The sequence below is a fragment of the Nomascus leucogenys genome, chromosome 7b (genome assembly GCF_006542625.1).
Source record: "Nomascus leucogenys isolate Asia chromosome 7b, Asia_NLE_v1, whole genome shotgun sequence".
NCBI lineage: Eukaryota > Metazoa > Chordata > Mammalia > Primates > Hylobatidae > Nomascus > Nomascus leucogenys.
In genome coordinates this window covers 7,313,510-7,340,118 of record NC_044387.1, presented here as the reverse complement: position 1 = coordinate 7,340,118, position 26,609 = coordinate 7,313,510, and the positions used below count along the sequence as shown (strand labels likewise).

The following is a 26,609-nucleotide window of genomic DNA, read 5'->3' as shown; positions in this document are numbered from 1 at the left end:
GATCTCCTGACCTCGTGATCCGCCCGCCTCAGCCTCCCAGAGTGCTGGGATTATAGGCGTGAGCCACCGTGCCCGGCTTTTTTTTTTTTTCTTAAAGAAAACTAAATGCATGTCTGCAGCGCGGTAGAAGTGTCTATTTTTCATACTGTGGGGGAAAGTGTGCTGCTTTTTGGAGATGGACTGGAATGTCTGGTTTCTGTCCCTGGGCCCAGCAGCTATGCCTGTTTTCTGTAGAAGGCGCCATAGTGAGACCCAGGGCCACTCCTTCCTGCCTTGGTGCTGTTTAGAGCTGGGAGCCTGTACTCCCGGCCTGTTTCTGCCTCCTATTCAACCACTCTGATGTGGGGAGACAAAAAGCAATAGAATTTTTGGACACTGTGGTGAACACGTTGATTTGAACTATTTTAGTAAAAGGAGTAACAAACAGGATTGTGATAGTGTATACTTGGAGCTAAAGGGCTCTTTGTGAGCCTCCAGAAAATAATAACTCATATTTATTGAGCATTCACTCGTGACTACTGTGCCTGATTTATCTCATTTAATCTTCACAGCAACCCCAGGAGGTAGATTTTACTGAGGAGGAAACTGAGGCACAGAGAAGCTAGCTGCTTCCCCAAGAGTAGCCCATGTATGAGTGAAGCTGAGCAGGCTGGCCCCAGAGCCCAAGCCCCCTACCCCTGCTGCAGCTGACGTTTCAGGGATGACAGCGTCAAGGGCCCTGATCCCCTTGGTCTTGAACTGAGCTCGTGCGACCTGCCCTCTTCGGCCTCCCGAAGGACTGTGATGACAGCGCAGTGGTGGCTGCGATCTATGGCTTCAATTTTTCAGGGCTGCCAGGTCCATGCAGGGTGTGTGTGGGATGTATCCCTAAAAATCAAAGGTCATGTGCGTGTGTGACTGGTGGATGCTGATTGTCGTACTACCCTCCAGAAAGGCAGCAGCATGTGCAGTCCACTGTGGCATCCTGAGCTGTGAGTGGCCTCTGGTCTCCTCTCTTCTAAGGCTGTTCATTGTGTTAACCAGCTTTTCTGGAGCCCCTGCTAGGTGGTGGAAAATGGGCAGTAGTGTATCTTTTCATCCTTTCAGCAGCCCTGGAGGCCTGGCTGTTTCTGCAAGGCTCAGAGGTGAGCTGGTTGTTCTGCCTCACACAGCAGGGGCCGAGCAGGGGGTGGAACTGAGGTCCAGCCTGGCTGCAGGCTCAGGGCATTTCCTGCTGGGCTGCACTGGAGTTGTGTGTGCTCCAAGGGCTTTGCGTCCCCCACCCACATGGCCAGGGCCAGGCTGTGACTGGGAGGGTTGCAGGTAGAAGACTGGACCAGGGTTTTCTAGCTGGGCCCACTCAGCTGGCCCTCCCTGTGACCCCAGCGTGGCCCCTGACCCTCTCGGTTTGCCTGCCTGTGAAATGGAAAGTGTCAGATCCCGCCTGCTTGGCTTTGACAGGACTGGGTGAGGTCATGAGAGTCTGAGGGTCCCTACCAGGAGTTCAACCTTACCCTCAGGTCCAGCCCCACCCACCTCTGCCCCCAACCCCGCTCTGACACTCCTGCAGCCTCAGCCCTTGAACACCTGCTGAGGGCTGTGCAGGACACATCGCTACTTGCTTGTGCTTCTGCGCAACCTGGGAGGGGCTTGGGAGGTAGATGGCGTTTCCCCATCTTCCAGATGAGCCATAGGCGAGCTGTTGAGTGCAGAGGTGTTCACCAAATGCAGGCTGCTCTGTCCAGAACCTGCCCTCCCTCCCACTCTGAGCCCTGCAGGTGCCCTCAAGGCCGTGGGTGTGGCACTCTTTTCTGCACATACTAGATTTGCATCCTAACCTCTTAGGGTAAAATAGGGCTTCTGACTGGCGCCTGGTGTTTCCACTGGTGAGTGTGTAGGAGGCTAAGTGTGGTCTGTAGCCTGGGTGGGGACACATGGCTAGGTGTGTCTTCCTTCACCAAAGAAGGGTTTCAACTACTCATTTGCAAGTTTTCTGGAAAAAAAAAAGATAATAAAAACCAGTCCAGTTTCCTGGATCTGCAGCTGCAGTGACCTCACAGTGGGTTCTCTGGGAATAGATTGCCTTCATGTCTTCAGTCAACAAACACATGTCTGCTCTATGCCAGGCCTTGGGCTGAGAACCAGAAACTGATAAGAGCAGCAGCTCCTCTCTTAGCGGTTTACTCTGTGCCGGATCATTTCATCCCGACAACAGTCCTGTGCAATAAGTGTTACTAGTATCTCCATTCTAATTTTTTGTTTTTTTTTCTGATATGGAGTCTTGCCCTGTAGCCCAGCCTGGAGTGCAGTGGTCAGCTGGAGCCAGAGGGGAGCAGAGACAGGGGCTGCAGGACCCCCAGGAGGCCCCCAAGCAGACTCTGAGGGTCCAAGAAGGTGATGCCTGAATAGGCCAGCCTCATACCCATCCTCTCAGTACTTTGGGAGGCCCAGGTGGCAGTTGAAGCCAGGAGTTCCGAGACAAGCCTGGGCAACAAAGCAAGACCCTATCTCTACAGCAGTTCTATAAAAATGAGCCAGGTGCAGTGGTACATAGCTGTCCAGTTACCCTGCAGGCTGAGGTGGGATGATTGCCTGAGCCCAGGAGTTTGAGGCTGTAGTGAGCCATGATCAGGCCACTGCACTCCAGCCTGGGCAAAAGAGTGAGACCCTGTCTGTGAAAAAAAAATAATAATAAAATTTAATTTTTTAAAAAAGACCAATAGGCATAGGCATGGGCCAGTCTGAGGTTGGCTGGTGAGCTCTGCACATTTGAAGACTTTGGAGGCATGGCAGGACCAGGCACCATCCATGGAAAGTGTACTTGAGTGTGGTTAGAGCAGGAACCAAGATTGGGGTGGCAGGGCCACAGCGGGAGGGCCTATTAGTTGATGTGGCACAAGCCCCCCACTTTTTTTTTGAGACAAGTCTTCCTCTGTCACCCAGGCTGGAGTGCAGTGGCGCAATCTTGGCTCACTGCAACTTCTGCCTCCTGCCTCAGCCTCCCAAGTAGCTGGGATTTAGGTGAGCGCCACCATACCTGGCTAATTTTTGTAGTTTTAGTGGAGATGGCGTTTCACCATGTTAGCCAGGCTAGTCTCAAACTCCTAAGCTCAGGTGATCCACCTGCCTCCACCTCTCCAAGTGCTGGGATTACAGGCGTGAGCCGCACCGCACCAGGCCAGGTCTAGGGAGCCGAACAGAGCAGTGACAGGGTCAGGGTTGAGGCTGCTACCTTGAGATTGGGCTGGAGAGAACGCCACTGAAGGCTGGAGACCAGTAAGGCATTCAGAGCTGGTGCAAGGTAGGAGCTGACCAGGACTGGGCCTCCCTTGGGCTCGTGGGGTGGCCAGGAGAGACCAGAACAGGAGGTTGCTGCTGTAAGGACCCTCCTGGGCAGGCCCCCCACCTTCCACTCCCTGGCTCCACACCGAGTTTCCCCATGCAGATCTGGGCCCCAAGGCCAGCCTAGGCCCGGTTGGTGATGGGATCTTCGCCATTCCTATCAAGTCAATCTTAGGGCCTGGGCTCAGAGGCTGGATGTTAAAGGCTCAGATTAGGTCACTTCTTTGATGTGGTAGAGGGTAATGGGTATTTAATGAGTTAATGCAAAGTGCTGTAATCCCAGTACTTTGGGAGGCTGAGGTGGGTGGATCACTCGAGATCAGGAGTTGAGACCAGCCTGGCCAACATGGCCAAACCCCGTCTCTACTAAAAATACAAAAATTAGTTTGGCGTGGTGGCATGTGCCTGTAATCCCAGGTACTTGGGAGTCTGAGGCGGGAGAATCACTTGAACCTGGGAGGCGGAGGTTGCAGCTGAGCTGAGATGACACCACTGCACTCCAGCCTGGGTAACAGAGTGAGACTCTGTCTCAAAAAACAAAACAAAACAAACAAAACACTACCACCAACAAAAACACAATAGATGGGGAAACTGAGGCTGGGGCAGGAAGGGTTGGGCTAGGGCATCAACCTAAGGTGAGACGTGAACCTGGGCCTACTCAGATGGGGAGGTTGGCGGGGTGGGGAGCTTGAAAGGGTCTTGCAGGCAGAGCGTGGGTGACTGACTCCTCAGGTAGGCCTGACCTGCACTCTGCTGCAGACCCTGGACAGCGTAGCCCACTCTGGTGGCTGGGGCCTTCTTCCTATCTGGCGCCTAAGGATTCTGGGAATGTCTGCTGGATAAGGGGGCTGTTGGGACAGTGGGTCAAGGCGAGGCTCAGGGCAGCTCACAGCTCAGCTCACAGTGAGCCGAGGTTCCACTGTCGCTCTGGCTTTGCGGGGCATGGAGGTACTGGGGTCTCCAGGAGCGCAGAGCAGGAGACTGCCTTTTTTGAGGGGAAGGGAAAGGGGGGAAAAGCAAACAAGGGCTGGAGCTGCTTTCCTAGGGAAATGGCATTTGCATAGACACCCAAGGCAGCTGGAAGTTCTGGACACAGTTCTTCTAATGCCACCTTAACACGCACACGGCTGGCTGTCTATACAATGTAAAACAACTCATCTGTGAAATTTTATTTTTTCTTTTTGAGTCAGAATCTAGCTCTGCCTCCCAGGTTCAAGCTGGGATTACAGGCATATGTCACCACGCCTGGCTAATTTTGTATTTTTATTAGAGGCGGGGTTTTACCATGTTGACCAGGCTGGTCTCAAACTCCTGACCTCAGGTGATCCGCCCGTCTCAGCCTCCCAAAGTGCTGGGATTACAGGCGTGAGCCACCGCACCTGGCCCATCCATCTCCCTTGAATGCTGAAAGCAAGTCGTGAGCACACGCTTGTGCCTAGGTCTGTGGGAGGGCGGCCCTATGCGTCCTGCCTGCCGTCAGTTCTCTCTCGCCTGAGGGGCAGGGAGACTTGGAGCTCTGTCCCTTCTTGGTTTAGTCATGAACTTCTCTAAGCCTCAGTGTCCTGTGTGAACAAACAGTTCAGTGAGATGGTGGGAGGGCGGAGTGTTCTATCAGCAGGCGTGGGGAATTAAAAATTAAGAACACCCAGAGCATTATGGTAAGAAAACAATGAGTTGAAGCATAAAGGTAATGGTTAGTGCCAACTTCCTCCCAGTGTGCCAGGCCCTGATCAAAGTACATGAAGGAGTTCCTTATCTCGTCTTCCCAATAGCCCAGGGCGGGGCTCTCAGACCATGAAACCCATTTCACAGATGAAGAAACTGACACACTGCTGCTAACTGCCAGAGCCTGGCTTTGAACTAGGCCATTAGATTCCCATGCCACAGTCATCGTCATCATCATCTAGATCTAAGGCTGTTTGGTACCCTGTGGGGTAAATGTGGGGCACATGATGGTGAATCAGGTCGCAGAACCCTTCTCTGCCATCATGATGAAACATTTGTTGGCATGGGAATTTGCAGTGATCATAGTTAGGAAGGCCTTTGGTGGCAAAGAACAGGAAACTCAGTGAATGGTGATGAGGACACATTTGGGTTCATTTTTCTTACACACAGTTGGAGGAGACAGCTCAGCGACACCCTCAGGCCTGGCCGCTCTCTGCCTCCCCGCTCTGCTCTTCTTGGCCAGCCCCTGCAGCTCCATCTTTGAAGGAGCTGCCCTGGCTGTATCTGCTCCCTGGTATCCAACCCCTGCCCCCAGTCTCTGAGCCCTCATTGACCAGAACTGGGTTACACGGTTGTCACCAGCTGCAAGGGATGCTGGGAAGCTGAGGGAGAGGAGGGCCATGGTTGGCTTAGATGAATGAGGATGCAGGGCCACCCCGAAGAAAATTGGGGTTCTATCAGCAAGGAGCCAGGTGGAATGGATATTGGAGAGGCAAATAGCATCTGCCAGTAAAGAAGGCTGTAAAACACTGTATGGGGTGATCCCATTTGTGAAGAAGAATGTGTGATGCGCACACGTGTTTAGGAAAAACACTAGAAGAATTAGCGATGGTCTCTCTGGGAATGGGGATTGTGGTACGTTTTTCTCATGCTGCCTCTCTGCCTTTCTTCTCAAGAGAAACAGCAGACACCAAAGAACAGGTGTAGCCTTCTGTTAAGTGGTACAGAGGAATCGCCCTGCAGCCTGGCCTCTGTCCCCTCTGCTGACAGCAGGTGCCTGGGTTTTCTGCTTTGACAGGTTCTTGAGGGCTGGTGTCGGGAGAGAACTTCTAATATTATACTCTGATTTTGTTTCACAAAGAAGAAAAAGGCCGGGCGTGGTGGCTCACGTCTGTAATCCCAGCACGTTGGGAGGCCGAGGTGGGGTGGATCACTTTGAGGTCAGGAGTTCAAGACTAGCCTGGCCAACATGGTGCAACTCTTGTCTTTACTAAAAATACAAAATAATTAGCCAGGTGTAGTGGCGCATGCCTGTAGTTCCAGCTACTCGGGAGGCTGAGGCAGGAGAATTGCTTGAACCCAGGAGGCGGAGGTTGCAGTGAGCGAGATTGTGCCACTGCACTCCAGCCTGGGCGACAAAGCAAGACTCAGTATCCAAAAACAAAGAAGAAAGAAAGAAAGGGCCCTTATGAATCATCTTCAAGTCCCTCCCTTCCAAGAACAGAGATGCTGGGCAACTTGCCCAGAGGCACACAGCCAGCATGTAGCAGGATTTATGCCTGTGGGAGCTGGGGTTGGGGGATATTGGCGGCTTTAGCGGATCAAAAGAGCAGGTGAGTAGGGCTATGCAAACTGGGGGTCATCCTGTGAGAGAGCCCCCAGACTGCTCAGTTCTTAGGGGTCCAGTCATATGCTGTCTTTTTGCCCCAGAGAAATGTCCGAAGTAAGACCCATCTCCAGAGACATCTTGATGGAGAGCCTCCTGTATGAGCAGCTCCTGGAACCCCCGACTATGGAGGTTCTTGGAGTGACTGACCCTGAAGAGGACCTGGACCCTATGGAGGACTTCGATCCTTTGCAGTGCATGGAGGGCAGGTAGGTCCCCATGGCCTGCCCCACCCCATGCCTGATAGTGACTTCAGGGTGGGCTGGATGAGCAGACCTTCTGTGAGTGGGGGAGCACCTGCAGATGCCTCCCAGGCGGGGCCTCCGAGAGGAAGATTTCTCGGATGTGGGCATGGAGGCTTCTGCCCTGGGAGCCGCTTCACTTTGCTGCCCCACCCTCCCCTGACACCCACTCACAGACCCCTGGACAGCCAGCATGTTCACAGTCCCAAGATGGACCTGGGGCCACTGGCTGTCAAAATGGCACAGTGTTTGGGCCTCAGGGAACTAGACAGGCCCTTAGCGACCTGCTGAGTACATCAAGGCCTCTTGAAGGAGGTGGCTCTGTTGCCAGAAAGGGGACCTGATCCAGATCCCAAGAGAGGGTTCTTAGATCTCAAGCAAGAAAGAATTTGGGCCACACGCAGTGGCTCGCACCTGGAATCCCAGCACTTAGGGAGGCTGAGGCAGGAGGATCACTTGACGTCAGGAGTTCGAGACCAGCCTGGCCAACATGGCAAAACCCTGTCTCTACTAGAAATACAAAAAGTAGCTGGGCCCGGTGGCACATGTCTGTAGTCCCAGCTATTCGGGGGGCTGAGGCAGGAGAATCTCTTGAACCCAGGAGGCAGAGGTTGCAGTGACCCAAGGTTGCAAAAATGCACTCTAGCCTGGGCAACAGAGCCAGACTCCATCTCAAACAAAGAAAACCGACTCTGTAGGCAGAGCAGCGGCATGGGCTGCTCAACTGAATATACTTCGTTATTTCCTGATTACATCCTAAACAAGGGGCGGATTATTCATGAGTTTCCGGGTAAGGGGTGGGCAGTTCCCGGAACTGAGGGTTCCTCCTCCTTTTAGACAATATAGGGCAACTTCCTGACGTTGCCGTGGCATTTGTAAACTGTCGTGGCACTGGTGGGAGTGACTCCAACAAGGTAATATAGTTGGTGCACAATGAATAGTGAGGATGACTGGAGGTCACTTTTGTGGCCATCTTGGCTTTGGTGGGCTTTGGCTGGCGTCTTTGCTGAATCCTGTTTTATCAGCAGGGTCTTTGTAACCTGTATCTTATGCGGATGTCCTATCTCATCCTGTAACTTAGAATTCCTAGCCTCCTGGGAATGCAACCCAGTAGGTCTCAGCCTTTTGTTACCCAGCCCCTATTCGAGATGGAGTCGCTCTGGTTCAATTGCCTCTGACGGCTCTCATTTTAGAAAACCAGAACCGGGCGGGACGCTGTGGCTTATGCTTGTAATCCCAGCACTTTGGGAGGCTGAGGTGAGCGGATCACCTGAGGTTGGGAGTTCGAGAGTAGCCTGGCCAACATGGTGAAACCCAACCTCTACTAAAAATAAAAATATTACTCAGGTATGGGGTGGGGGTGGCGGGGGGAATGGGCGCCTGTAGTCCCAGCTACTTAGGAGGCTGAGGCAGGAAAATCACTTGAACCCGGGAGGTGGAGGTTGCAGTGGGCCCTGAGATCGCACCACTGCACTCCAGCCTGGGCAACAGAGTAAGACTCTGTCTCACAAAAAAAGAGAAAGAAAAGAAAGAGAAAGAAAAACGAAAGAAAACCAGAACTTATGGAAGAGCCTGAGGAGGCCATGCAGTTCCTGGTCCCGGTTTCAAAGAATCACTGAGGCATGAAGAAGAGATCTTCCTCAGACTGACAAGGGCCCTGGAGGCAGCAGGATTTGCCTGGGGTTTCAGGGGCCAAGGTCTAGTAGGACCTGACCCTTGCACTTTGTCAGCTGCTCCCAGCTATGTCCAGCACATGACAGCATACCCAGATGTCCAGGCACACCCTGCCTTCCCAGGCTTTTTTTTTTTTTTTTTTTGAGACAGAGTCTCTGTCACCCAGGCTGGAGTGTAGTGGCATGATCTTGGCTTACTGCAACCTCCACCTCCCGGGTTCAAGTGATTTTCCTGCCTCAGCCTCCTGAGTAGCTGGGAGTGCAGGCGTGCACCACCATGCCCGGCTTTTTTTTTGTTTTTTTTTTTTTTTTTGAGACGGAGTCTTGCTGTGTTGCCCAGGCTGGAGTACAGTGGCATGATCTCTGCTCACCACAAGCTCCGCCTCCCTGGTTTACGCCATTCTCCTGCCTCAGCCTCCTGAGTAGCTGGCACTACGGGTGCCCGCCACCACACCCAGCAAATTTTTTGTATTTTTAGTAGAGACGGGGTTTCATCATGTTAGCCAGGATGGTCTCGATCTCCTGACCTCGTGATCCGCCTGCCTCAGCCTCCCAAAAAGTGCTGGGATTCCAGGCGTGAGCCACCGCGCCCGGCCAGTACTGGCACTTTCATTCTTCCCCTGGTACAGATGAGGAACGTGAGCAGCTGACCTCAGTAGTTTCTACCCTGACCCTGGAAGAGAATGGTCAGGTCTGACCTGGGCTGTTGCTTTCTGCTGGGGAATCCTGGCTCTGATGTGGCACCTCCCACAGGCCAGGGACCAGCTCCAGGTTCCCCAGGATTCTTTTCTGCTCAGGATTTTTTTTTTCAGCCTCAGGATTTTTAGTCATTAAGGATTGGGCTGGCTGGGATTTTAGAACTGGAGGCACCTGTCCATTAATGGACAAGGTTGGAGGACATGAAGCCTGGGGCAGTGTTTTCCTGAGGTTCCCCAGGGTAACAGGAGGTAGGACCACAGCCCACCCCTGTACCCCTCCCACCTGCATCCCCTCCAAGTAGGGAGTGTAGGCCCAGGGCATTGGCAGGTCAGGTGGGTGGGGCCAGGGCCCAGGCCCGGCCTCAGCTCAGGGCCCCTTGGAGTCCCACTTCCCTGGGAATTCCCCCGCTGTAGTCACTGGGATGGAATGCACACAGGTCCCTGGTGGAGGCCCAGACCAGCAAGCTGGGAGGGTGGGGAGTGTCTTAGTCTTTGTGTGGGAGTGGATGCGGGTGGGGTGTAGGATCAAGGATGTGGCTTAGTGGGGGGCTCACTAGGGGCTTCTTAGTCCCCCCATTCTGAGAGGGGTGGTGCCAGCAGGGCTGGTTTCAGGATTGGGAACCAGGACACAGGTCTTAGAGCCCCCTCACCTCCCACAAAGGAAGGTAAGCTGCAACCCCTGTGGGAAGGGGGCTCAGCCATCCAGGGGACTCAGCACCCCCAGACCTGCCCGTTCCCCTTGGCCGGCCTCAGCCATCCGGGGGCTCAGCACTCCCAGACCTGCCCGTTCCCCTTGTCCACCGTTTCCACCAAAGCCCACAGGTGGGCCTGCCCAGGATTCTTTTTGAAATAGCTTGCACCTCTGGGGCCACCCACGGATGGGACATCACGGGTATCTCTGAATCCAAGTGGGAGCCGGAAGGGGGATACAGGGAGGCCCACTCACTGCCTGCCCTGAATCTGACACCATCTCTTATCCTCTGGGCCACTCCCAGCTGCACACAATCCATCGGCTGGGTGGGTCCAGGTGCATGTGGCCTCCACGGCACAGCCACACCCCTAACTCCTCTGTGTGCTCCCTGCAGTGACGCGCTGGCCCCGCGGCTGGCCTGCATCGGGGACGAGATGGACGTGAGCCTCAGGGCCCCGCGCCTGGCCCAGCTCTCCGAGGTGGCCATGCACAGGTAGGCAGCCTATGCCCTATGTCTCTACACCTGGGGAGGGGCCCTGGGCGGTGGGTGGAGGCCCTGAACGCAGCATAGGGCTGGGCCCTGAGGAAGCTCTGAGGGGGATGTGCCTTGACACACTCTGGGGCTGTACTGAAACCCTTGACTGCTTCCCGCACCTCCCCTGGGAGCCCCCAGCTCCTGGCACTCGCCCCCTGCCACCTGTCCCTGGCATTCCTGGGCAACAAAGCAGAGCCCAGGGCCCTTTTCTCTCTCGCCGTCCTCCTCGAGCCCAGATGGTACATTTCCACTGTGGTCTGAAAAGGAGGTGCTATGTGAGCTCGGATCCTAGACCCTGGGGGCTGGGCCTCTCAGCTAGCCTCCGGTGGGGGAACAGAGTGGGCAGTGGCTTTCGAGGGCCCTGTAGAATGCGGGTTTATTTTCCATGTGGCCAGCTCCGGAAGACAGGGCCAAACATCCGGTGGGCTGGCGGGCGGCTGGCTGGCGGAGGAAGCAGGAAATTGGAATGAATTTGACCACAAACAGCCCATACCACGCGGCCCCTGCAGGTGGAGGAGCCCATGGAAAGGACCCCGGGTGGCTGTGGGGTGGGAGGGCACAGGCCCCTGCTCCCCACAGTTGTGATGGTGTCATGTAAATACAGGCTGTCCCTACCTGTTCCTGCAGTAATGGCTTTGTGCCCCCATCCTCTTTGTCTGTAGCCTGGGTCTGGCTTTCATCTATGACCAGACTGAGGACATCAGGGATGTTCTTAGAAGTTTCATGGACGGTTTCACCACCTTTAAGGAGAACATAATAAGGCTCTGGAGATCCCCGAACCCCGGGTCCCGGGTAAGAGCCTTGAGATTCCTGATCCTGACTTGCGCTGCGGCCAGTGGGGGCTGTCAGAGCCATTCCTCAGGGCACCACAGTCCCCACCACTCCCTGTCATCTTCTGTGTCACCTATGTCCACATCTGCCTGGTCCCATGGGCTTTTGGGTTTGAGATTCCTGGTTGTGAGTGCACAAACCAATGCAGGGTCCTGGGTCTCCCTCTGGCCCGAGAGCCTTCACCTGGCAGGCAGGACTCTCGTCTCCTGGCCAGGGCAGGGGCCTCCCTGAGCAGCCTTCCTGGTAGCCTGGTCCCATGGTGCCCACTCTGCACCGCCCACCACCAGGGCAGCTGACCGCCCTCACCTGTGTCCACCAGGTGTCTTTGCCTGTGTCCCACAGACTGGCAGGCCCAGGCCACGCTGGCCTCTGGCCATGTCCTCAGGGCCACTTTCCCCCTCTCCTGAACTCCTTCCTTCTCTGGTCCCCTGGAGCTCCTTCCCAGTCCCCACCTCCCTGGGCTTCCCCTTGGCACTCCGCTGTCACCTGTCTGGCCCCATTGCTGGGGCCTGCCCCGAGCCTGACTCCTCTGCTTTGCTCCCACAGGTGTCCCGCGAACAGATGCTGCTGGTGCTGCTGGTGCTGCTGCTGCTGCTGCTGCTGCTGCTGGAGCTGCTGCTGCTGCTGGCGCTGCTCAGCGGGGGCCTGTACCTGCTGCTCAATTGAGGCCCCGGTGTCTCAGGGCGGGGCGGGCCCCACCCCTGTGACCACTGCCCTGGAGGTGGCGGCCTGCTGCTGTTGTCTTTTTAACTGTTTTCTCATGATGCCTTTTTATATTTAAACTCTGAGATAGTGCTGGAACACTGCTGAGGTTTTATACTCAGGTTTTTGGGTTTTTTTAATTCCAGTTTTCGTTTTTTCTAAGAGATGAGTTCCTATGGCTCCGAAATTGTTACCTGTTAACTGTGGCCTGTGCCCAGGAAGAGCCATTCACTCCTGCCCCTGCCCACACGGCAGGTAGCAGGGGGAGTGCTGGTCACACCCCTGTGTGATGCCCTTGGCAAAGAATCTACTGGAATAGATTCCGAGGAGCAGGAGTGCTCAATAAAATGTTGGTTTCCAGCAGTCTCTGGTCCTCTGGGGGGTTGGCAGCATGGGCTTCCTCTTGCCCCAGGGAGGCACACTGTGTTGGTGGGGAGGGCAGGGCCTGTGTGTTCCTCATCAGATCCTTCCTGCAAACGGGGACCGCAAATGCTGTCTTGGTTTGGCCCGACAGTTTGCCTTCTCCATTGTCCTGGTCTGTGGCCTAAAATCCACTGTTGGGGGTTATTTCCTTTGGGCTTTCAGTTCCTCTTTAGGGGATGCGTGTCTCTCCCTGCACAGACTCCCCGCCAGAGGGATGCAGCCATGGCTCCACTCACAGGGAGAGGTGTGGTGGGGATGGGGGTGCAGGACAAGGGCCACCAGGGGCGGGAGGGCCAGGCCCCTGCTTTGTACCTTTGTAGGCTTGGTACCTGCCCTGTGCCTTGGCCTCGTGCCATTTGTAGACCCCACCAGGCCTCCCTCCCAGGACGTGGGCTCTGTGTCTGCCCTCCACCCCAAATGTCAGAGCTGGGCTAGGCTGGCCACCATCCTCTAGCCCTCAACACCCCCATCCCCAGAGCTGGGAGATGCAGCTGTTCATACCTCCCAGGCTAGCTGGGCTGACCTTGCATCCTGCTCACTCCTCCCTCCGTCCTGGCCTCCAAACCAAAGTGGACCCCCAATAGGCCTTCCTGCCCCCTTATGTCTTCTCTCCCCAAGGCCTGGCCTTTCCTGTGTTGCCCAGGTTGGCCACCAACTCCTGGGCTCAAGCAGTCCTCCCACCTCAGCCTCCCAAATAGCTGGGTCTGCAAGCACACATCACTGCACACAGCCCTTTGCAGCTTTGAGGCCTGACTTCACACCCCGTTTTTTTTTTTTTTGAGATGGAGTCAGCCAGGCTGGAGTGCACTGGCATGATCTCGGCTCACTGCAACCTCTGCCTCGTGGGTTCAAGTGATTCTCCTGCCTCAGCCTCCCGAGTAGCTGAGACTACAGGCATGCACCATCACGCCCAGCTAATTTTTGTATTTTTATTTTGAGATGGGAGTTTTGCGATGGTTGCCCAGGTTGGAGTCCAGTGGCTTGGTCTTGGCTCACTGCAACCTCCACCTCCTGGTTCAAGTGATTCTCCTGCCTCAGCCCCGAGTAGCTGGGATTACAGGCATCTGCCACCAAGCCTGGCTAATTTATTTTGTATTTTTAGTAGAGATGGGTTTCGCCACGTTGGCCAGTCTGGTCTTGACTCTTGGCCTCAGGTGATCCACCCACCTCGGCCTCCCAAAGTGCTGGGGTTGCAGGCTTGAGCCACCATGCCTGGCCAATTTTGTATTTTTAGTAGAGATGGAGTTTCACCACATTGGCCAGGCTGGTCTTGAACTCCTGACTTCAGGTAATCCACCCGCCTCAGCCTCCCAAAGTATTGCGATTGCAGGTGTGAGCCACCGTGCTTGGCTGGAGACCACTCTTGTTGGCCAGAGGTGGGTGGGCTTGTGAGTGAAATGTAAAGGCAGCAGGCCAGGCCAGGATGTGCTCAGCAAAGAGAGGCTGAGCCCTGATCTGGACAGAATGTTGTTCCATGGAGAACAGACTTCTTTTTCGCGACGGAGTCTCGCTCTGTCACCCAGGCTGGAGCGCGGTGGTGCCATCTTAAGCTCACTGCAACCTCCGCCTCCCAGGTTCAAGCGATTCTCCTGCCTCAGCCTCTCAAGTAGATGGGATTACAGGCGCACACTGCCACGCCCAGCTAATTTCTCTCACCCCTTCATGGGCTTGGATCTTGTCCCAGGCCATGAGGACAAGGGCAGTGCACAGAGAGCAAGTGGTAAGGCCTGCCGTCCCTTACTGCTGTCCTCCTGGAGAGGCAGACCCCTCCCTTATTTGGGACTTTGTTCCTCAGAGCTGAACGTGGCCAACCTTTTCCTGCAGCGCTGCCAGAGAACCTGGACGTGGAGAGCCTGGGTCTCCTGAGGCTGCCATTGCTTGGAAGGAGCTTCAAACATGCTTAAAATAACCAAGTTCCCTGTGCAATAAAGATTTAAGACATAGTTCTTTCCAAGGAACTATCGCGCTCCCAGGGACATGCATGCAGGCTGCAGTGGGAATCCCATTGCGTCGGCTTTTGTGTTTCCGGCCAGGGCTTCGAGACATGCAGGGTGTTTGGGGGTCACAATGCCTGGAAGTGCTGCTGGTGTGTAATGGCCCGGCACCAGGGCAGCTGCCCAAGAGTGGGACAGTCCAATATAAGGAAGGAGGGTTCTGCCCAAAGGCCAGCCAGGCCCTGCTGAGAAACACCAGAGAACTAAAAACGAGAAAATGAGAAACCCTGTCCAGGACTCGACGTGTCTACACAACGGTAACATTTTAAGACAATCAGAGTTCATTCCCAATAATGTTTTCCCACTATCTCTGAATAATGAACAACCACCCAAGCAGCTTGGAATGTCTCATACTTAATATTGACGCAGGAGCTGCTCTGAGGGCGGGGCATGGAGCCAGGGGTCAGCTCCGAGGCAGGTATGCGCTGTGCTCCCTCTGGTGCCCCGCAAACCCGAAGTCCCAGTGGGTGACCAGGGTGTTCCTCCATGGCTCCACCCCTAGGACCAGGGCCTCAGCCGCCCTCCCTTCCTGGCACTCCCCACACCCCGCACCTCACTAAAGGACCCTTCAACCAGAACAGAGCGCACTCACTCTCTAGCACACAGCAGGCAATACATATCTCTTGGGTATGTCAATAAATGTGGGACTCCGTCTCCCAGTTGTCAAGTGAGGGGGTGAACAAAACTGCCAAGGCCAATTGGGTTCTAAAACCTTTCAGATTTGTGACAAAGGAGCCCTGAAGGGCAGGCGGGGGGTGGTGGAGGGGCTCCCCTGGCACTGGCCAAACTTGAGGCCACACCAGCATGTTCTCAGCACTCACAGAGCACGGCAGGCCGCAGCGGCCAGTCCTCCCCTTCCCGCTGAGATGGCACACCCGCCTATGGTGCAGGGCTGGCAGAGGTGGGGCCGGGCTTCCAGCTTCCCCACACACCAGCCCTGTGGCATCATTCTTCCCAACATCCAACGTTTTTCCAAGGGGGAGAAATGGACTGGGTCATGGAAAGAAATACTCATTTTTAGGGCTTTTTATGTGGCCTTCAAAGCATGTTGCAAACAAATCCCTTTCACTCCTCAGAGGAGGAGCCGTTAGGAAGGGAGGGTGTGGCAGGCACAGCCTACAGCTTCTCCTCAGGACAGAGCGGGTCATTCCATTTGAGCCCCCTGCAGTCATCTCTGGGGCTCCTCAGGGTCCAGGTCCACATGTTCGAGGGTTTGTAGCACATCCACAGCACTGTAGGACTTCCAGGCCTGCATGTTACAGCTCTTCAGGATGGCTCCCAGCTGCCTGCCAGGGCCTACTTCGAAAGTTTGGGGGAACTCCCTGCCCTTTTTCCTCTCGTATATGGCATGCATCGTCTGCTCCCATTTCACCGGGGAGACCACCTGCTGGGCCAGCAGCTTCTGGATGTGGCTGGGATGCATATATCTATGCCCGTGGACGTTGGAGTAGACAGAAACCAGAGGCTTCTTAATGTCGATTGCCTTTAAAACTTGCGTCAGGGGCTCCACGGCTGGCTCCATGAGGCGGGTGTGGAATGCACCACTAACCGGCAACATCCTGGTGCGTCTGAAATGAAACTTAGAGGAATTCTTCTGGAGAAACTGTAGAGCCTGGGGAAGGAAGGAAGTTTCAGCCGAGCAATGTCCCAGAAATCCGCCTTTAGGGATCTGACCATTCACACAGCCAAACTGGGAGGGTGACCACAAACAGACCCACAGCTGTTAGACATGGACATGTGACCTGTCTGTCCTAGCACCATCCCCAGGCAATTCACTTAACACCCTAGAATCTCTTCTGTCCCAGCCCTCAGATAAGCACAGTTCCATCTACTTCACAACGCTGCCGGGAAGAGCAAACCCTACAAGGCATGCAACAGTGTCTGGTAGAGGAAAAAGCACTATCTAAGAAGTGTTAGTTCTCAATAAGAATTCCTTTCTTTTTTTTTCTGAGACGGTGTCTCGCTCTGTGGCCCAGGCTGGAGTGCAGTGGCGCAATCTTGGCTCACTGCAAGCTCCGCCTCCTGAGTTCACACCATTCTCCTGCCTCAGCCTCCCGAGTAGCTGGGACTACAGGTGCCCGCCACCACGCCCGAGTAATTTTTTGTATTAGCCGATCTCCTGACCTCGTGATCCGCCCGCCTCAGCCTCCCAAAGTGCTGGGATTACAGGCATGAGCCAGCATGCCCGGATCTCAATGAGAATTCTATCACTCCTTTCATAATTTTTGACCAGTCTGTTTCCTTTTTATTCCGTAATCTTCAAAATAAAAATTCAGAACTAAAATTCAAGCCCCATTTCACAATGCAGGGTCTAGGATATCGTCACCTTCATCTGGGGTTTCTCTGGAGAAGAGCTCTCCTCTTGATGCCAAAAACCTCCCCTGAAGGCATCTGAGCTCAGAAGGGGCCTCAGGCGAGCCAATAGCTCCAAACCCTTGCAACAGTTAGCAAGCAACAGAACTTGCAAAGGTCTTTATTTTTTGAGATGAAGTCTTGTTCTGTCACCCAGGCTGGAGTGCAAAGGTGCGATCTTGGCTCACTGCAACCTCCACCTCGCAGGTTCAAGCAATGCTCCTGCCTCAGCCTCCTGAGTAGCTGGGCCTCTAAGCGTGTACCACCACGCCTGGCTAATATTTAGTAGAGATGAGGTTTCACCATGTTGGCCAGGCTGGTCTCAAGTCGTCCACCTGCTTTAGTCTGTCAGTGTTCCCTGGAGACTGTTCCTGTAGCCTGAGTCCTGGGCTGAAAACACCCAGCAGAACCCAGCCTGGCGAGCACAGACCAGGAGTGGGACCTGTGCTTGTGTGCTGTGGCCACTGAGGTGTGGGATACTTGTCACTGCAGCAAAACCTGGCCTGTACTGACTCACCCGTGCTTCCCCTCCACCATCACCCTCTATGCGGCTCCATCCCACTGAGGGCTGGACCGCAGGAACCAGGAGCCTCTTTGGTCTGGGCCTTCCAGACTCTGTAGCCCAAGCCCCTCCCTCCACACCTAGATTGTCTGAGTGACTGGCAGGTATGGGGATGGCTACTCAGTGGCACTTCCTGGAGCACCTGTGGTCTCAAAGCGCTTTCCGTGTAAGGTCTCTGGACTCTGGCTCAACAGCTGAGCCCTCTCAAGTCCCAGGCTAGGGCCACAGGGCTCAAGGTCACCATCGCAGGGGCCAGCAGTCTCCTCTGCAATGGCCAGTCCTTGGCCCAGGCATTGGGCGAGCAGGGCCCAGGAGCCTTTTCACATCAGTTATTGGAAAGGGGCTTCCCCACTGAGGGGTACCCCTGCCCTCACCTGAGCTCTTTGCTGTGGCACTACCAAGAATACCAAAGGGAAACTGGGCACAGTGGCTCAGGCCTATAATCCCAGCACTTTGGGAGGCTGAGGTGGGCAGATCACCTGAGGTCAGGGGTTCAAGACCAGCCTGACCAACATGGTGAAACCCTATCTCTACTAAACATACAAACAATTAGCTGGGCGTGGTGGCATGCACTTGTAGTCCCAGCTACTTGGGAGGCTGAGGCAGGAGAATCACTTGAACCCAGGAGGTGGAGGTTGCAGTGAGCTGAGATAGTGCCACTGCACTCCAGCCTGGATGACAGAGTAAGACATTGTCTCAAAAAAAAAAAAAAAAAAAAAAAGTACCAAAAGGACAAACCTAGGAGTTGTCACCTAGACTGGGTGCACCTGTCTGGTAGCCTGTTGGGGAGACTCCTGCCCTGACTGGGAGGTCCTTCCTGAGCCACTTCTGGGCTTCCTTCCAAGGCTGGTAAAGGGAATGCATAATTAGCTCCAAGACTGACCTGGGGCCACCATACCTGACCTGCCCACCATCTCAGAACAGTCACAAGAGGCTCCTGCCAGCTCTCACTACTTCAGAGGAGGCAGTTGAGGACGCCTGGCACACGGTGAGCCCTCAAAGGAGAAGGTGAGCCAAGCACGGTCAAGTGGAGGAAATAGACTCCAGAGCGAGACAGACTCAGGTTCCCATTCTGCCTCTACCATCCCCAAGCACTTGCCTCTCTCTGCCTCAGCATCCTTGTGTGGAAAATGTGATGAAGAATCCCTTCCTTTAGCTGAGTGTGGTGGCCTGTGTCTGTAGTCCCAGCTACTTGGGAGGCTGAGGTGGGGGGATCACTTGAGCCCAGTAGTTCAAGACCAGCTTGGGCAACATGGTGAAATCCCGTCTCTACAAAAAAAATACAAAAGTTAGCCAGGTGTGGTTGCCCGTGTCTGTAATCCAAGCCACTCCGGAGCCTAAGGTGGGAGGAACACTTGAGCCCAGGAGGTCCAGGCTGCAATGAGCCGTGATGGTGCCACTGTACTCCAGCCTAGGCAACAGAGTGAGACCCTGTCTCAAAAAAAAAAAAAAAAAAAGAATTCCTTCCTTCCATATAGCACAGGATGGGCTGTGAGGGACATGAAGTAAGACAGAAATGCCTGGGCCAGGCAGCAGCCCCTCACACGGGCTGCAATCTGCGCTCACTCAGCATTCCCCGAGCCAGGCACTCAGCATCCACTGCTCTTTCCGTAGGGGGCTCCTGCTGCTCCGCTCAGGATGCCCCCTGCTGGCGAACACATGCCCGTCCTCCAGCTGCTGCCTCCTGGGTTGCTCTTAGGCCCATGAGCAGTCAGCCAGACCCTCACTGCGCCCCTCGGCCTGGAGTCATCCATTCACGGGGCTCTTCCTTTGACGGCAGGAACCCTGGCTAATCAGTCTGTGCGTCCCCAGCGCTTGATAAATGTTTGGGGAAGTAGCAAATGGAAGGAAAGACGGTGGAAAGGAAATGAACTCCAGTGCAAAAACAGACACCTAAAAAAAGCAGGGCAGGCAGAGCGATCCAGCAGAAAACAGATCTCTTTTATCTAAGGAAGCAACCAGATCAGAGGCTCCTCAGAAGCCCAGAACGTACTACGGGAAGGCCCTGGAGATCACCTGGCCCTGCCCCTTTACTTTAGACATGGGCTGGCTGGTTGGTTCCAGACCCCATCCTACACATGGTGGAGCAGGGCAGCATTCTTGCTCCTGCCTGCTTTGCAGCACTCGGTCTACCTCACTGCCCTGGCCCCAAAATAATTCCTAAAGACTGGGCTGGACAGAGCACCCGCCACACTGCTTGGCCCCACGGGTGTGGAGCAGCTCCAACCCTCCGCACCAGACTGGGGTCTATGAAGGCAGCTCCCATCAACACCCACCTCTTGGTGTCCTGAAATCACCCTGCAATCTGGAAAGAGGTAGTTGGACACTTCACACACGGGGTTCTCCACGCCTAAAGACTTGCAGTGTTCCCGGGCTTCCAAACAGGCGAAGTTGAACTTGGACTGAGGCTGGCCGAGGACAGACAGCATCCCACTGGGGACAGCTTCTGAAGCTTCCTGCATGGCCTCAGCTCGGATTTTCACTGCATACAAACCTGTACAGAGAGAAGCGCAGGCACAGAATGAAGGAGAAAAGGCCAGGCCTGAGAAACAAAGCCCAAGCTCCACTCTGCACTAGAGACAGAGGCACTGGTGTTTGCTGCCGGCCCGCAGGGCCACAGTTCCACACACCTCCATCGACTGCACAAGTGCTCACCACCAAAAGTACGCTGCTGTGCTTGGCACTATACAAACTAACCCAAGGAGCTTCCTGCCATAAAGCTGGTTTGGAGTAGGACAGTGGTGCTCAACAGGCCGGGGGCAGTGTCCGGAAACACTTTCTGGTTGTTCCGACTAGGGGAGAGTGCTACTGACATCTAGCGGGTAGAGGCCAGGGATGCTGCTCAACATGCTGCACTGCACAGGTCAGCCCCCTCTTCCCCCCCACAAAACAAATGACCTGGCCCAACGGTGCCACCATTTTTTTTTTTTTTTTAAATAGTGCCACTATTGAGAAACCCTGGTAAAGGGTAAAAAGGAACAGGGTGGAAGCCACATTGCCTTAGCCAAGTCACAACCTCCTTGAGGTTCAAATTTTTAGTTAGTAAAATGAGGATAATAATATCTAATCTGCCTGGGCTGTTGTGAAAGCTGGGAATTATTATTAGTTAGTTTATTAAGAGAGATCAGGCCGGGCGCGGTGGCTCATGCCTGTAATCCCAGCACTCTGGGAGGCCGAGGCAGGAGGACTGCTTGAGCCCAAGGAGTTCGAGACCAGCCTTAGCAACATAGGGAGACCTTGTCCCTACAAAAAAAAAAAATAAAAGCCACGCATGGTGGTGCGTGCCTGTAGTCCCAGATGCTTGGGAGGCTGAGACGGGAGGATCACTTGTGCCCGGCAGGTTGAGGCTGCAGCTGTAGTAAGCTATGATTGCTCCACTGCACACCAGCCTGGTGACAGAGCAAGACCCTGTCTCAAAACAAGAACAACAGAAAAGAACCATCAGAGACATGAGCTGCTGTACTACATGAATTTCAGTAACACAATTGTCATAAGTCAAGTGTTACTGTCCCCACTTAGAGCTGGAGAACCTGACACAGCCAAAGCAGATGAACGAAAACCTATGACTCCTGATTCAGTGTGGCTCAAGAGCATGGAGAGAGGGCAGGCTGTGCCCAGGCAGGCAGTGCCAATAATAAGAGTGGCCTGAGGGCTGGTAGCTGTGGCTCGCACCTGTACTTCCGGCACTTTGGGAGGCCGAGGCAGGCAGATCACTTGAGCTCAGGAGTTCGAGACCAGACTGGACAACATGGTAAAACCCTGTCGCTGCCAAAAATACAAAAATTAGCCGGGCGTGGCAGTGTGTGCCTGTGGTTCCAGCTACTTGGGAGGCTGAGGTGAGAGGATTGCTGGAGCCCAGGAAGTCGAGGCTACAGTGAGCTGTGTTCATGCCACTGTATTCCAGCCTGGGTGACAGGGCGAGACCCTGTCTCAAAAAACCCTACAAAGCCACACATAAGAACGGCCTGAAACCACCAGACGCCCAACACCCTGGTCCTGCTTCCTGGGCAGAGGGAAGAGATGACCAGACCAAGAAGAGATGAAGGGACGTGCACAGTGTTTCATAGGTCAACAGAGAGGTGTAAGGAGCAAATCCTGACATACCTTCATTCACTTAGCACTTCTATGTACAGGACTTTTAGCTCCCTTACACAAGAACAGTAGGACAAATACATGAAGAGCCTGTGACATCAGGTACTTGGGAGGCTAAGGCAGGAGGACTACTTGAGATCAGGAGTTAGAGGCTGCAGTGAGCTACGGTTGCATCACTGCACTCAAGCCTGGAAGACAGGAAAACTCTGTCTCTTAAAAAACAAATGAACAAGAGCCTGTGACAAGAAGCAGAAGAAAACATAGAAGAAAAGGGAGGAGAGCACGTAGAAGTCCTCCCACAGAGACATTCAATAACTATGTAAAATGTCAAGGGAAAAAAGTAGGTCAGGCACAGTGGCTCACGCCTGTAAGTAATCTCAGCACTGTAGGAGGCTAAAGCTGGAGGATCACTTGAGTCAGGAGTTCCAGACCAGCCCTGGCAACACAGCGAGACCCCATCTCTACAAAAAATTTTAAAATTAGCTGGGCATGATGGTGTGAGCCTGTAGTCCCAGTTAGTCTGGAGACTGAAGCGGGAGGATCACTTGAGGCCAAGAGGCTGAGGCTGCAGTGAGCTACGACTGCACCACTGCACTGCAGCTGGGGTGACAGAGCAAGATACTGTCTCAAAAAAAAAGAACAAGAAAAATAAAACACAAAATTGTAAATATGCTATAATTCTACACTTTTTTTTTTTTTGGACACAGAGTCTCATTCTCTAACCTAAGCTAGAGTGCAGTGGCACAATCTCGGCTCACTGCAACCTCTGCCTCCTGGTTCAAGCGATTCTTGTGCCTCAGCCTCCCAAGTAGCTAAGATTACAGATGCATACCACCACACCCAGATAATTTTTGACTTTTTAGTAGAGATGGGGTTTCACCACATTGGTCAGGCTGGTCTCAAACTCCTGCCTTAGGTGATCCACCCACCTTGGCCTCCCAAAGTGCTGGGCTGGGATTACAGGCGTGAGCCCACACCAAGCCTAATTCTGCACATTATGTACACATAAAATGATACATGTAATAAAATTGTTTCATAAAATGTGAAATTATGAAACTTTCCTTAATAATGCTATAACGCTTAAAAAAAAAAAGCACTGCAGTGAAATTCACATAAAATATAATTAACCACTTTAATGTGTATAATTCAGTGGTATTTGGGGTATTCATAATGTTGTACAACCACCAACTCTCTCTAGTTTCAAACACTCCATGTCCACTATGTAGGCACTCTCCATTTCTCCCTCTCCAGTCCCAATAACCTCTCGTGTTTCTATACTAGATTCCTTTTTGTTTGTTTTAGACAGGGTCTTGCTCTGTCACCCATGCCACAGTGCAGTGGCACAGTCATGGCTCACTGCAGCCTCAGACTCAGGGGCTCAAGTGATCTTCTTCCCTCAGCCTCCTGAGTAGCTGGAATTACAGGTGCATGCCACTAAGCCCAGCTAATTGTGTGTGTGTGTGTGTGTGTCAGGGTGTGTGTGTGTGTCAGGGTGTCACTCTGCCACCCAGGCTGGAATGCAGTGGCACGATCACAGCTCACTGCAGCTTTGACCTCCTGGGTTCAGGTAATCCTCCCACCTCATCCTCCCAAGTACTCGAGCTGGGACTACAGGTGCACACCACCATGCCTGGCTAATTTTTGTATTTTCAGTAGAGATGGGGTTTTCACCATGTTGCCCAGGCTGGTCTAAAACTCCTGGGCTCAAACATTTATCTGCCTCTGCCTCCCAAAGTGCTGGCATTACAGGTGTGAACCACTGCACCCAACGTAATTTTTGGTTTTTGCTGGGGGCAGAGATGAGGGTCTCACTATGTGGCCCAAGATGGTCTGGAACTCCTGGCCTCAAGTGATCCTACTGCCTTGGCCTCCCAAAGCACTGGGATTACAGACATGAGCCATGGTTCCTGGCCAGCAGAAATCTTAAGAAGTAAAACTGATATGGCTCCAGATCCAATATTTACTCTTTAATTCAACGAACATCTACTGAACACGTACTCTCGTGTGGCAGGTGCTGCAGGTATGAGTGCACAGGATAGTGGGTGAGGCAGTTCAGCAAGCAGACTTCATGAGATTACAAAAATAAGGGAAATCCCTAATGAATCCTTCAGTCTTGAAAAGGAATCACAGCAAAACCCTGTCCTCATGCGCCAATGTCACCCCTGTCCACGTGCTCCCTTCCCATCACCTGAGTGGGTCCAGTATCATTTTTGGCAGTGTCCCTTACCCCTAATGAGCCCAAGACCACAGCCTTGCATAAAACCAAACTCCTTCCTGTACCTTCAGCAAATTCCATGGCTCCAGCAAACACTAGGGCTGCAAACTCTCCCACGCTGAATCCAGCAGCAGCAACACAGTTCTCAATCACCTGTGGGGACAGACGCAGAACGTGAGCCCTCATTCTCCTGGGGAGCCCAGTTCCAGGGCTCTGTACCTGAGAGCTGGCAGGGTGTTCAGCATCTCAGTGAGCCAGGTCCTACGAACTTGGTGCACCAGCTGGAAGAGGACACACAAAAGTGACCTTGACAATCATTGAGTCCTGCCCCTTTATTTAGGAGGAGCTTTCCTGGTTAGTTACAGTCCAGTCAACTCTGTCCATGGTCACACTGATGCCAACCCAGGGCTCTGGATTCCCTTGCCATGGCCCTGCAGCAGGCTCTCAGGCCATATCGTTGTGCACAAGTTAAGAGCATGACTTTTCTTTTTTGAGGTGGAGTTTTGCTCGTTGCCCAGGCTGGAGTACAATGGCGTGATCTCGGCCCACTGCAACCTCCGCCTCCCGGGTTCAAGCAATTCTCCTGCCTCAGTCTCTCGAGTAGCTGGGATTACAGGTGTCCACTACCACGCTCGGCTAATTTTTGTATTTTTAGTAGAGACGGGGTTTCACCATGTTGGCCAGGCTGCTTTTGAACTCCTGACCTTGTGATCCACCCACCTCGGCCTCCTGAAGTGCTGGATTATAGGCGTGAGCCACCTCGCCCGGCCAAGAGCATTTTTATCTCATCTGTGAAATGAGGGAAGAACAGGACCTACCCCAAAGGGCGGCTGAGAGAATTATGTGAATACAATGTCTATACAGTGCTTAGCACAGACCCAGCCTAGGGTAAGCAGTGAATGAATATTATGATGACGATTCAACAGGACCACTTAACTAATTCTTTTAATATCCCTGAGCCTGCATTCCTCAACCATCAAATAACAGTATTAACCTCACAAGGTGGTGTGAAGGTGAAATAGGGTAAAGGATCTCAGGTGCTAGCTTAACATTTACCGTCTTATTAAATATTAATAGCAATCAATCTACCACCTTCAAGTGAAGTGACATTCTCAACTCATCTCAATGTTCCTTCATTTAGGCTGGTGCAGTGGCTCATACCTGTAATCCTAGCACTTTGGGAGGCTGAGGTGGGTGAACCTGGGAGGATTTAAGTAAAGAATAAAAAAATTAGCCGGGCGTGGTGGTGTGCACCTGTAATCCCAGCTACTGGGGAGGCTGAGGCAGAACTGCTTGAACCTGGGAGGCAGAGGTTGCAGTGAGCCAAGATCGCGCCATTGCACTCCAGCCTGGGTGACAGAGCAAGACTGTCTCAAAAAACAAAACAGGCCGGGCACGGTGGCTCATGCCTGTAATCCCAGCGCTTTGGGAGGCTGAGGCGGGCAGATCACGAGGTCAGGAGATCGAGACCATCCTGGCTAACACGAGAAACCCCGTCTCTACTAAAAATACAAAATATTAGCCGGGCATGGTGGCGGGCGCCTGTAGTCCCAGCTACTTGGGAGGCTGAGGCAGGAGAATGGCGTGAACTCGGGAGGCGGAGCCGAGATCGCACCACTGCACTCTAGCCTGGGCGACAGAGCGAGACTCCGTCTCAAAAAAAAAAAAAAAAAAAAAAAACTCGATCGAATGAGTGAGACGTGGGAGCCCCCGGAATGGCAGGCGGAAGCCTCTGGCAGGGCCAGCCTGGTGATAAGAGCTCAGGCAGAGCTCACCTTCCCCCTCCTGTCACGGGGCCTCGGGCCTCACCGACGGCTGCAGGTGATGTAGTTTCTCGACAGCGGCCAGCGATGCCACGAAGATCGCGGGCTGGCAGTGCACGGTGCGGTCCAGGGTCTCCTGCGGCCCATGCAGGCTCAGCTCCAGCAGGTCGTAGCCCAGCACGCGGCGGGCGGCGGCGTAGAGTTCGCGGACGCGCGGGTAGTTGAGCAGACCGCGGCCCATGCCCACCACCTGGCTGCCCTGGCCCGGGAAGAGCAGCACGGAGCACTGGCCCGACATTCGCCGCTCCGTCGCCGCCCAGGGCGCCTCCTCCTCTGCCCCGGTCGCATCTCGCAGCAGCTCCGCTACACCCTGGGCGCCTGGCGGAGGCACCAGGAAGCTCGAGGCGCCGCGGCGGTAGCTGGCGCCCAAGCCCCGGGCCCACGCTACCCGCGCGACCCGGACGCTCATGATCAGACACCTGACCGCGCGCGTTACCGTGGCGACCCAGGCCCCACTGCGGCGGCGCGGCGCAGCGTGGTCCCTGACGCATTTCCTGCCGGGGCTCCCGGGGCACCGGGAGCGGGAAGAAAGGTTCCGCAGACGCTGGTTCCGCCCCGGCTCTGAGGCCCTTCAGGCTGCGCTCTGGGGACCTGGAGGGACCCATGCGTTTACTTAAACATCCATAGCTGCTGAACGGAACACGATGCCACACCACAATGGGTCCTCAACAGATATTTATGGAATACATAACGCAAAGCAATGTAATATTTACGCTTTCTACCTGGCACACGAAGAGCACTTGAAACTCTTCCACATTGATGGTTTTTGTTGTTGTTGTTGTTTGTTGTTTTTTGAGACGGAGTCTTGCTCTGTCGCCCAGGCTGGAGTGCAGTGGCGTGTTCTTTGCTCACTGCAACCGCTGCCTCCCAGGTTCAAGCGATTGTCCTGCTTCAGCTTCCCGAGTAGCTGGGATTAGCAGGCGCCCGCCACCATGCCCGACTGCTTTTTGTATTTTTAGTAGGGACAGGGGTTTATCATGTTGGCCAGGCTGGTCTTGAACTGACCTCAGGTGATCCACCCGCCTCGGCCTCCCAAAGTGCTGTGATTACAGGCGTGAGCCACCGCGCCTGGCCAGCAACCACATTTCTTGCATATGATTCTCCCAACACAGGAGTTGGCATGG

At 54.0% G+C, this 26,609-nt stretch overlaps 2 protein-coding genes across 3 annotated transcripts; one reads left to right on the top strand and one right to left on the bottom strand.

Annotated features, from left to right (window-relative positions):
• The first annotated feature begins 6,398 nt into the window (after positions 1-6,398).
• On the top strand, positions 6,399-12,387 carry BIK (BCL2 interacting killer). The gene is made up of 4 exons (XM_030816424.1): positions 6,399-6,861; positions 10,351-10,449; positions 11,154-11,283; positions 11,665-12,387. Exons 1-4 carry the CDS (start codon positions 6,677-6,679, stop codon positions 11,986-11,988), a joined length of 738 nt encoding a protein of 245 aa, XP_030672284.1. The 5' UTR covers positions 6,399-6,676; the 3' UTR covers positions 11,989-12,387.
• A 3,062-nt stretch (positions 12,388-15,449) lies between these two features.
• Positions 15,450-25,938, bottom strand: MCAT (malonyl-CoA-acyl carrier protein transacylase). Of its 2 annotated transcripts, XM_003264853.4 has the most exons (4): positions 25,472-25,938; positions 23,728-23,815; positions 19,632-19,849; positions 15,452-16,053 (listed from the first exon to the last, which is right to left on the bottom strand). In XM_003264853.4, exons 1-4 carry the CDS (start codon positions 25,892-25,894, stop codon positions 15,610-15,612), a joined length of 1,173 nt encoding a protein of 390 aa, XP_003264901.1. In that variant the 5' UTR covers positions 25,895-25,938; the 3' UTR covers positions 15,452-15,609. The 2 variants fall into 2 exon arrangements, with proteins under 2 accessions (XP_003264900.1, XP_003264901.1); XM_003264852.2 differs by lacking the exon at positions 19,632-19,849 and having other exon boundaries at positions 15,450-16,053.
• Positions 25,939-26,609: the final 671 nt, after the last annotated feature.

What these genes read in the sequence shown, in the direction of transcription:
- BIK (XM_030816424.1), top strand. Translation starts at nt 6,677, where the DNA reads ATGCTGTCTTTTTGCCCCAGAGAAATGTCCGAAGTAAGACCCATCTCC. An exon ending in TTGCAGTGCATGGAGGGCAG is followed by an intron (nt 6,862 to 10,350) that starts GTAGGTCCCCAT and finishes TGCTCCCTGCAG; the next exon opens with TGACGCGCTGGCCCCGCGGC. An exon ending in CCCCGAACCCCGGGTCCCGG is followed by an intron (nt 11,284 to 11,664) that starts GTAAGAGCCTTG and finishes TGTGTCCCACAG; the next exon opens with ACTGGCAGGCCCAGGCCACG.
- MCAT (XM_003264853.4), bottom strand. Translation starts at nt 25,894, where the DNA reads ATGAGCGTCCGGGTCGCGCGGGTAGCGTGGGCCCGGGGCTTGGGCGCC. An exon ending in AGCCATGGAATTTGCTGAAG is followed by an intron (nt 19,850 to 23,727) that starts GTACAGGAAGGA and finishes CTCTCTGTACAG; the next exon opens with GTTTGTATGCAGTGAAAATC. An exon ending in TGATTTCAGGACACCAAGAG is followed by an intron (nt 16,054 to 19,631) that starts GTGGGTGTTGAT and finishes TTCCTTCCCCAG; the next exon opens with GCTCTACAGTTTCTCCAGAA.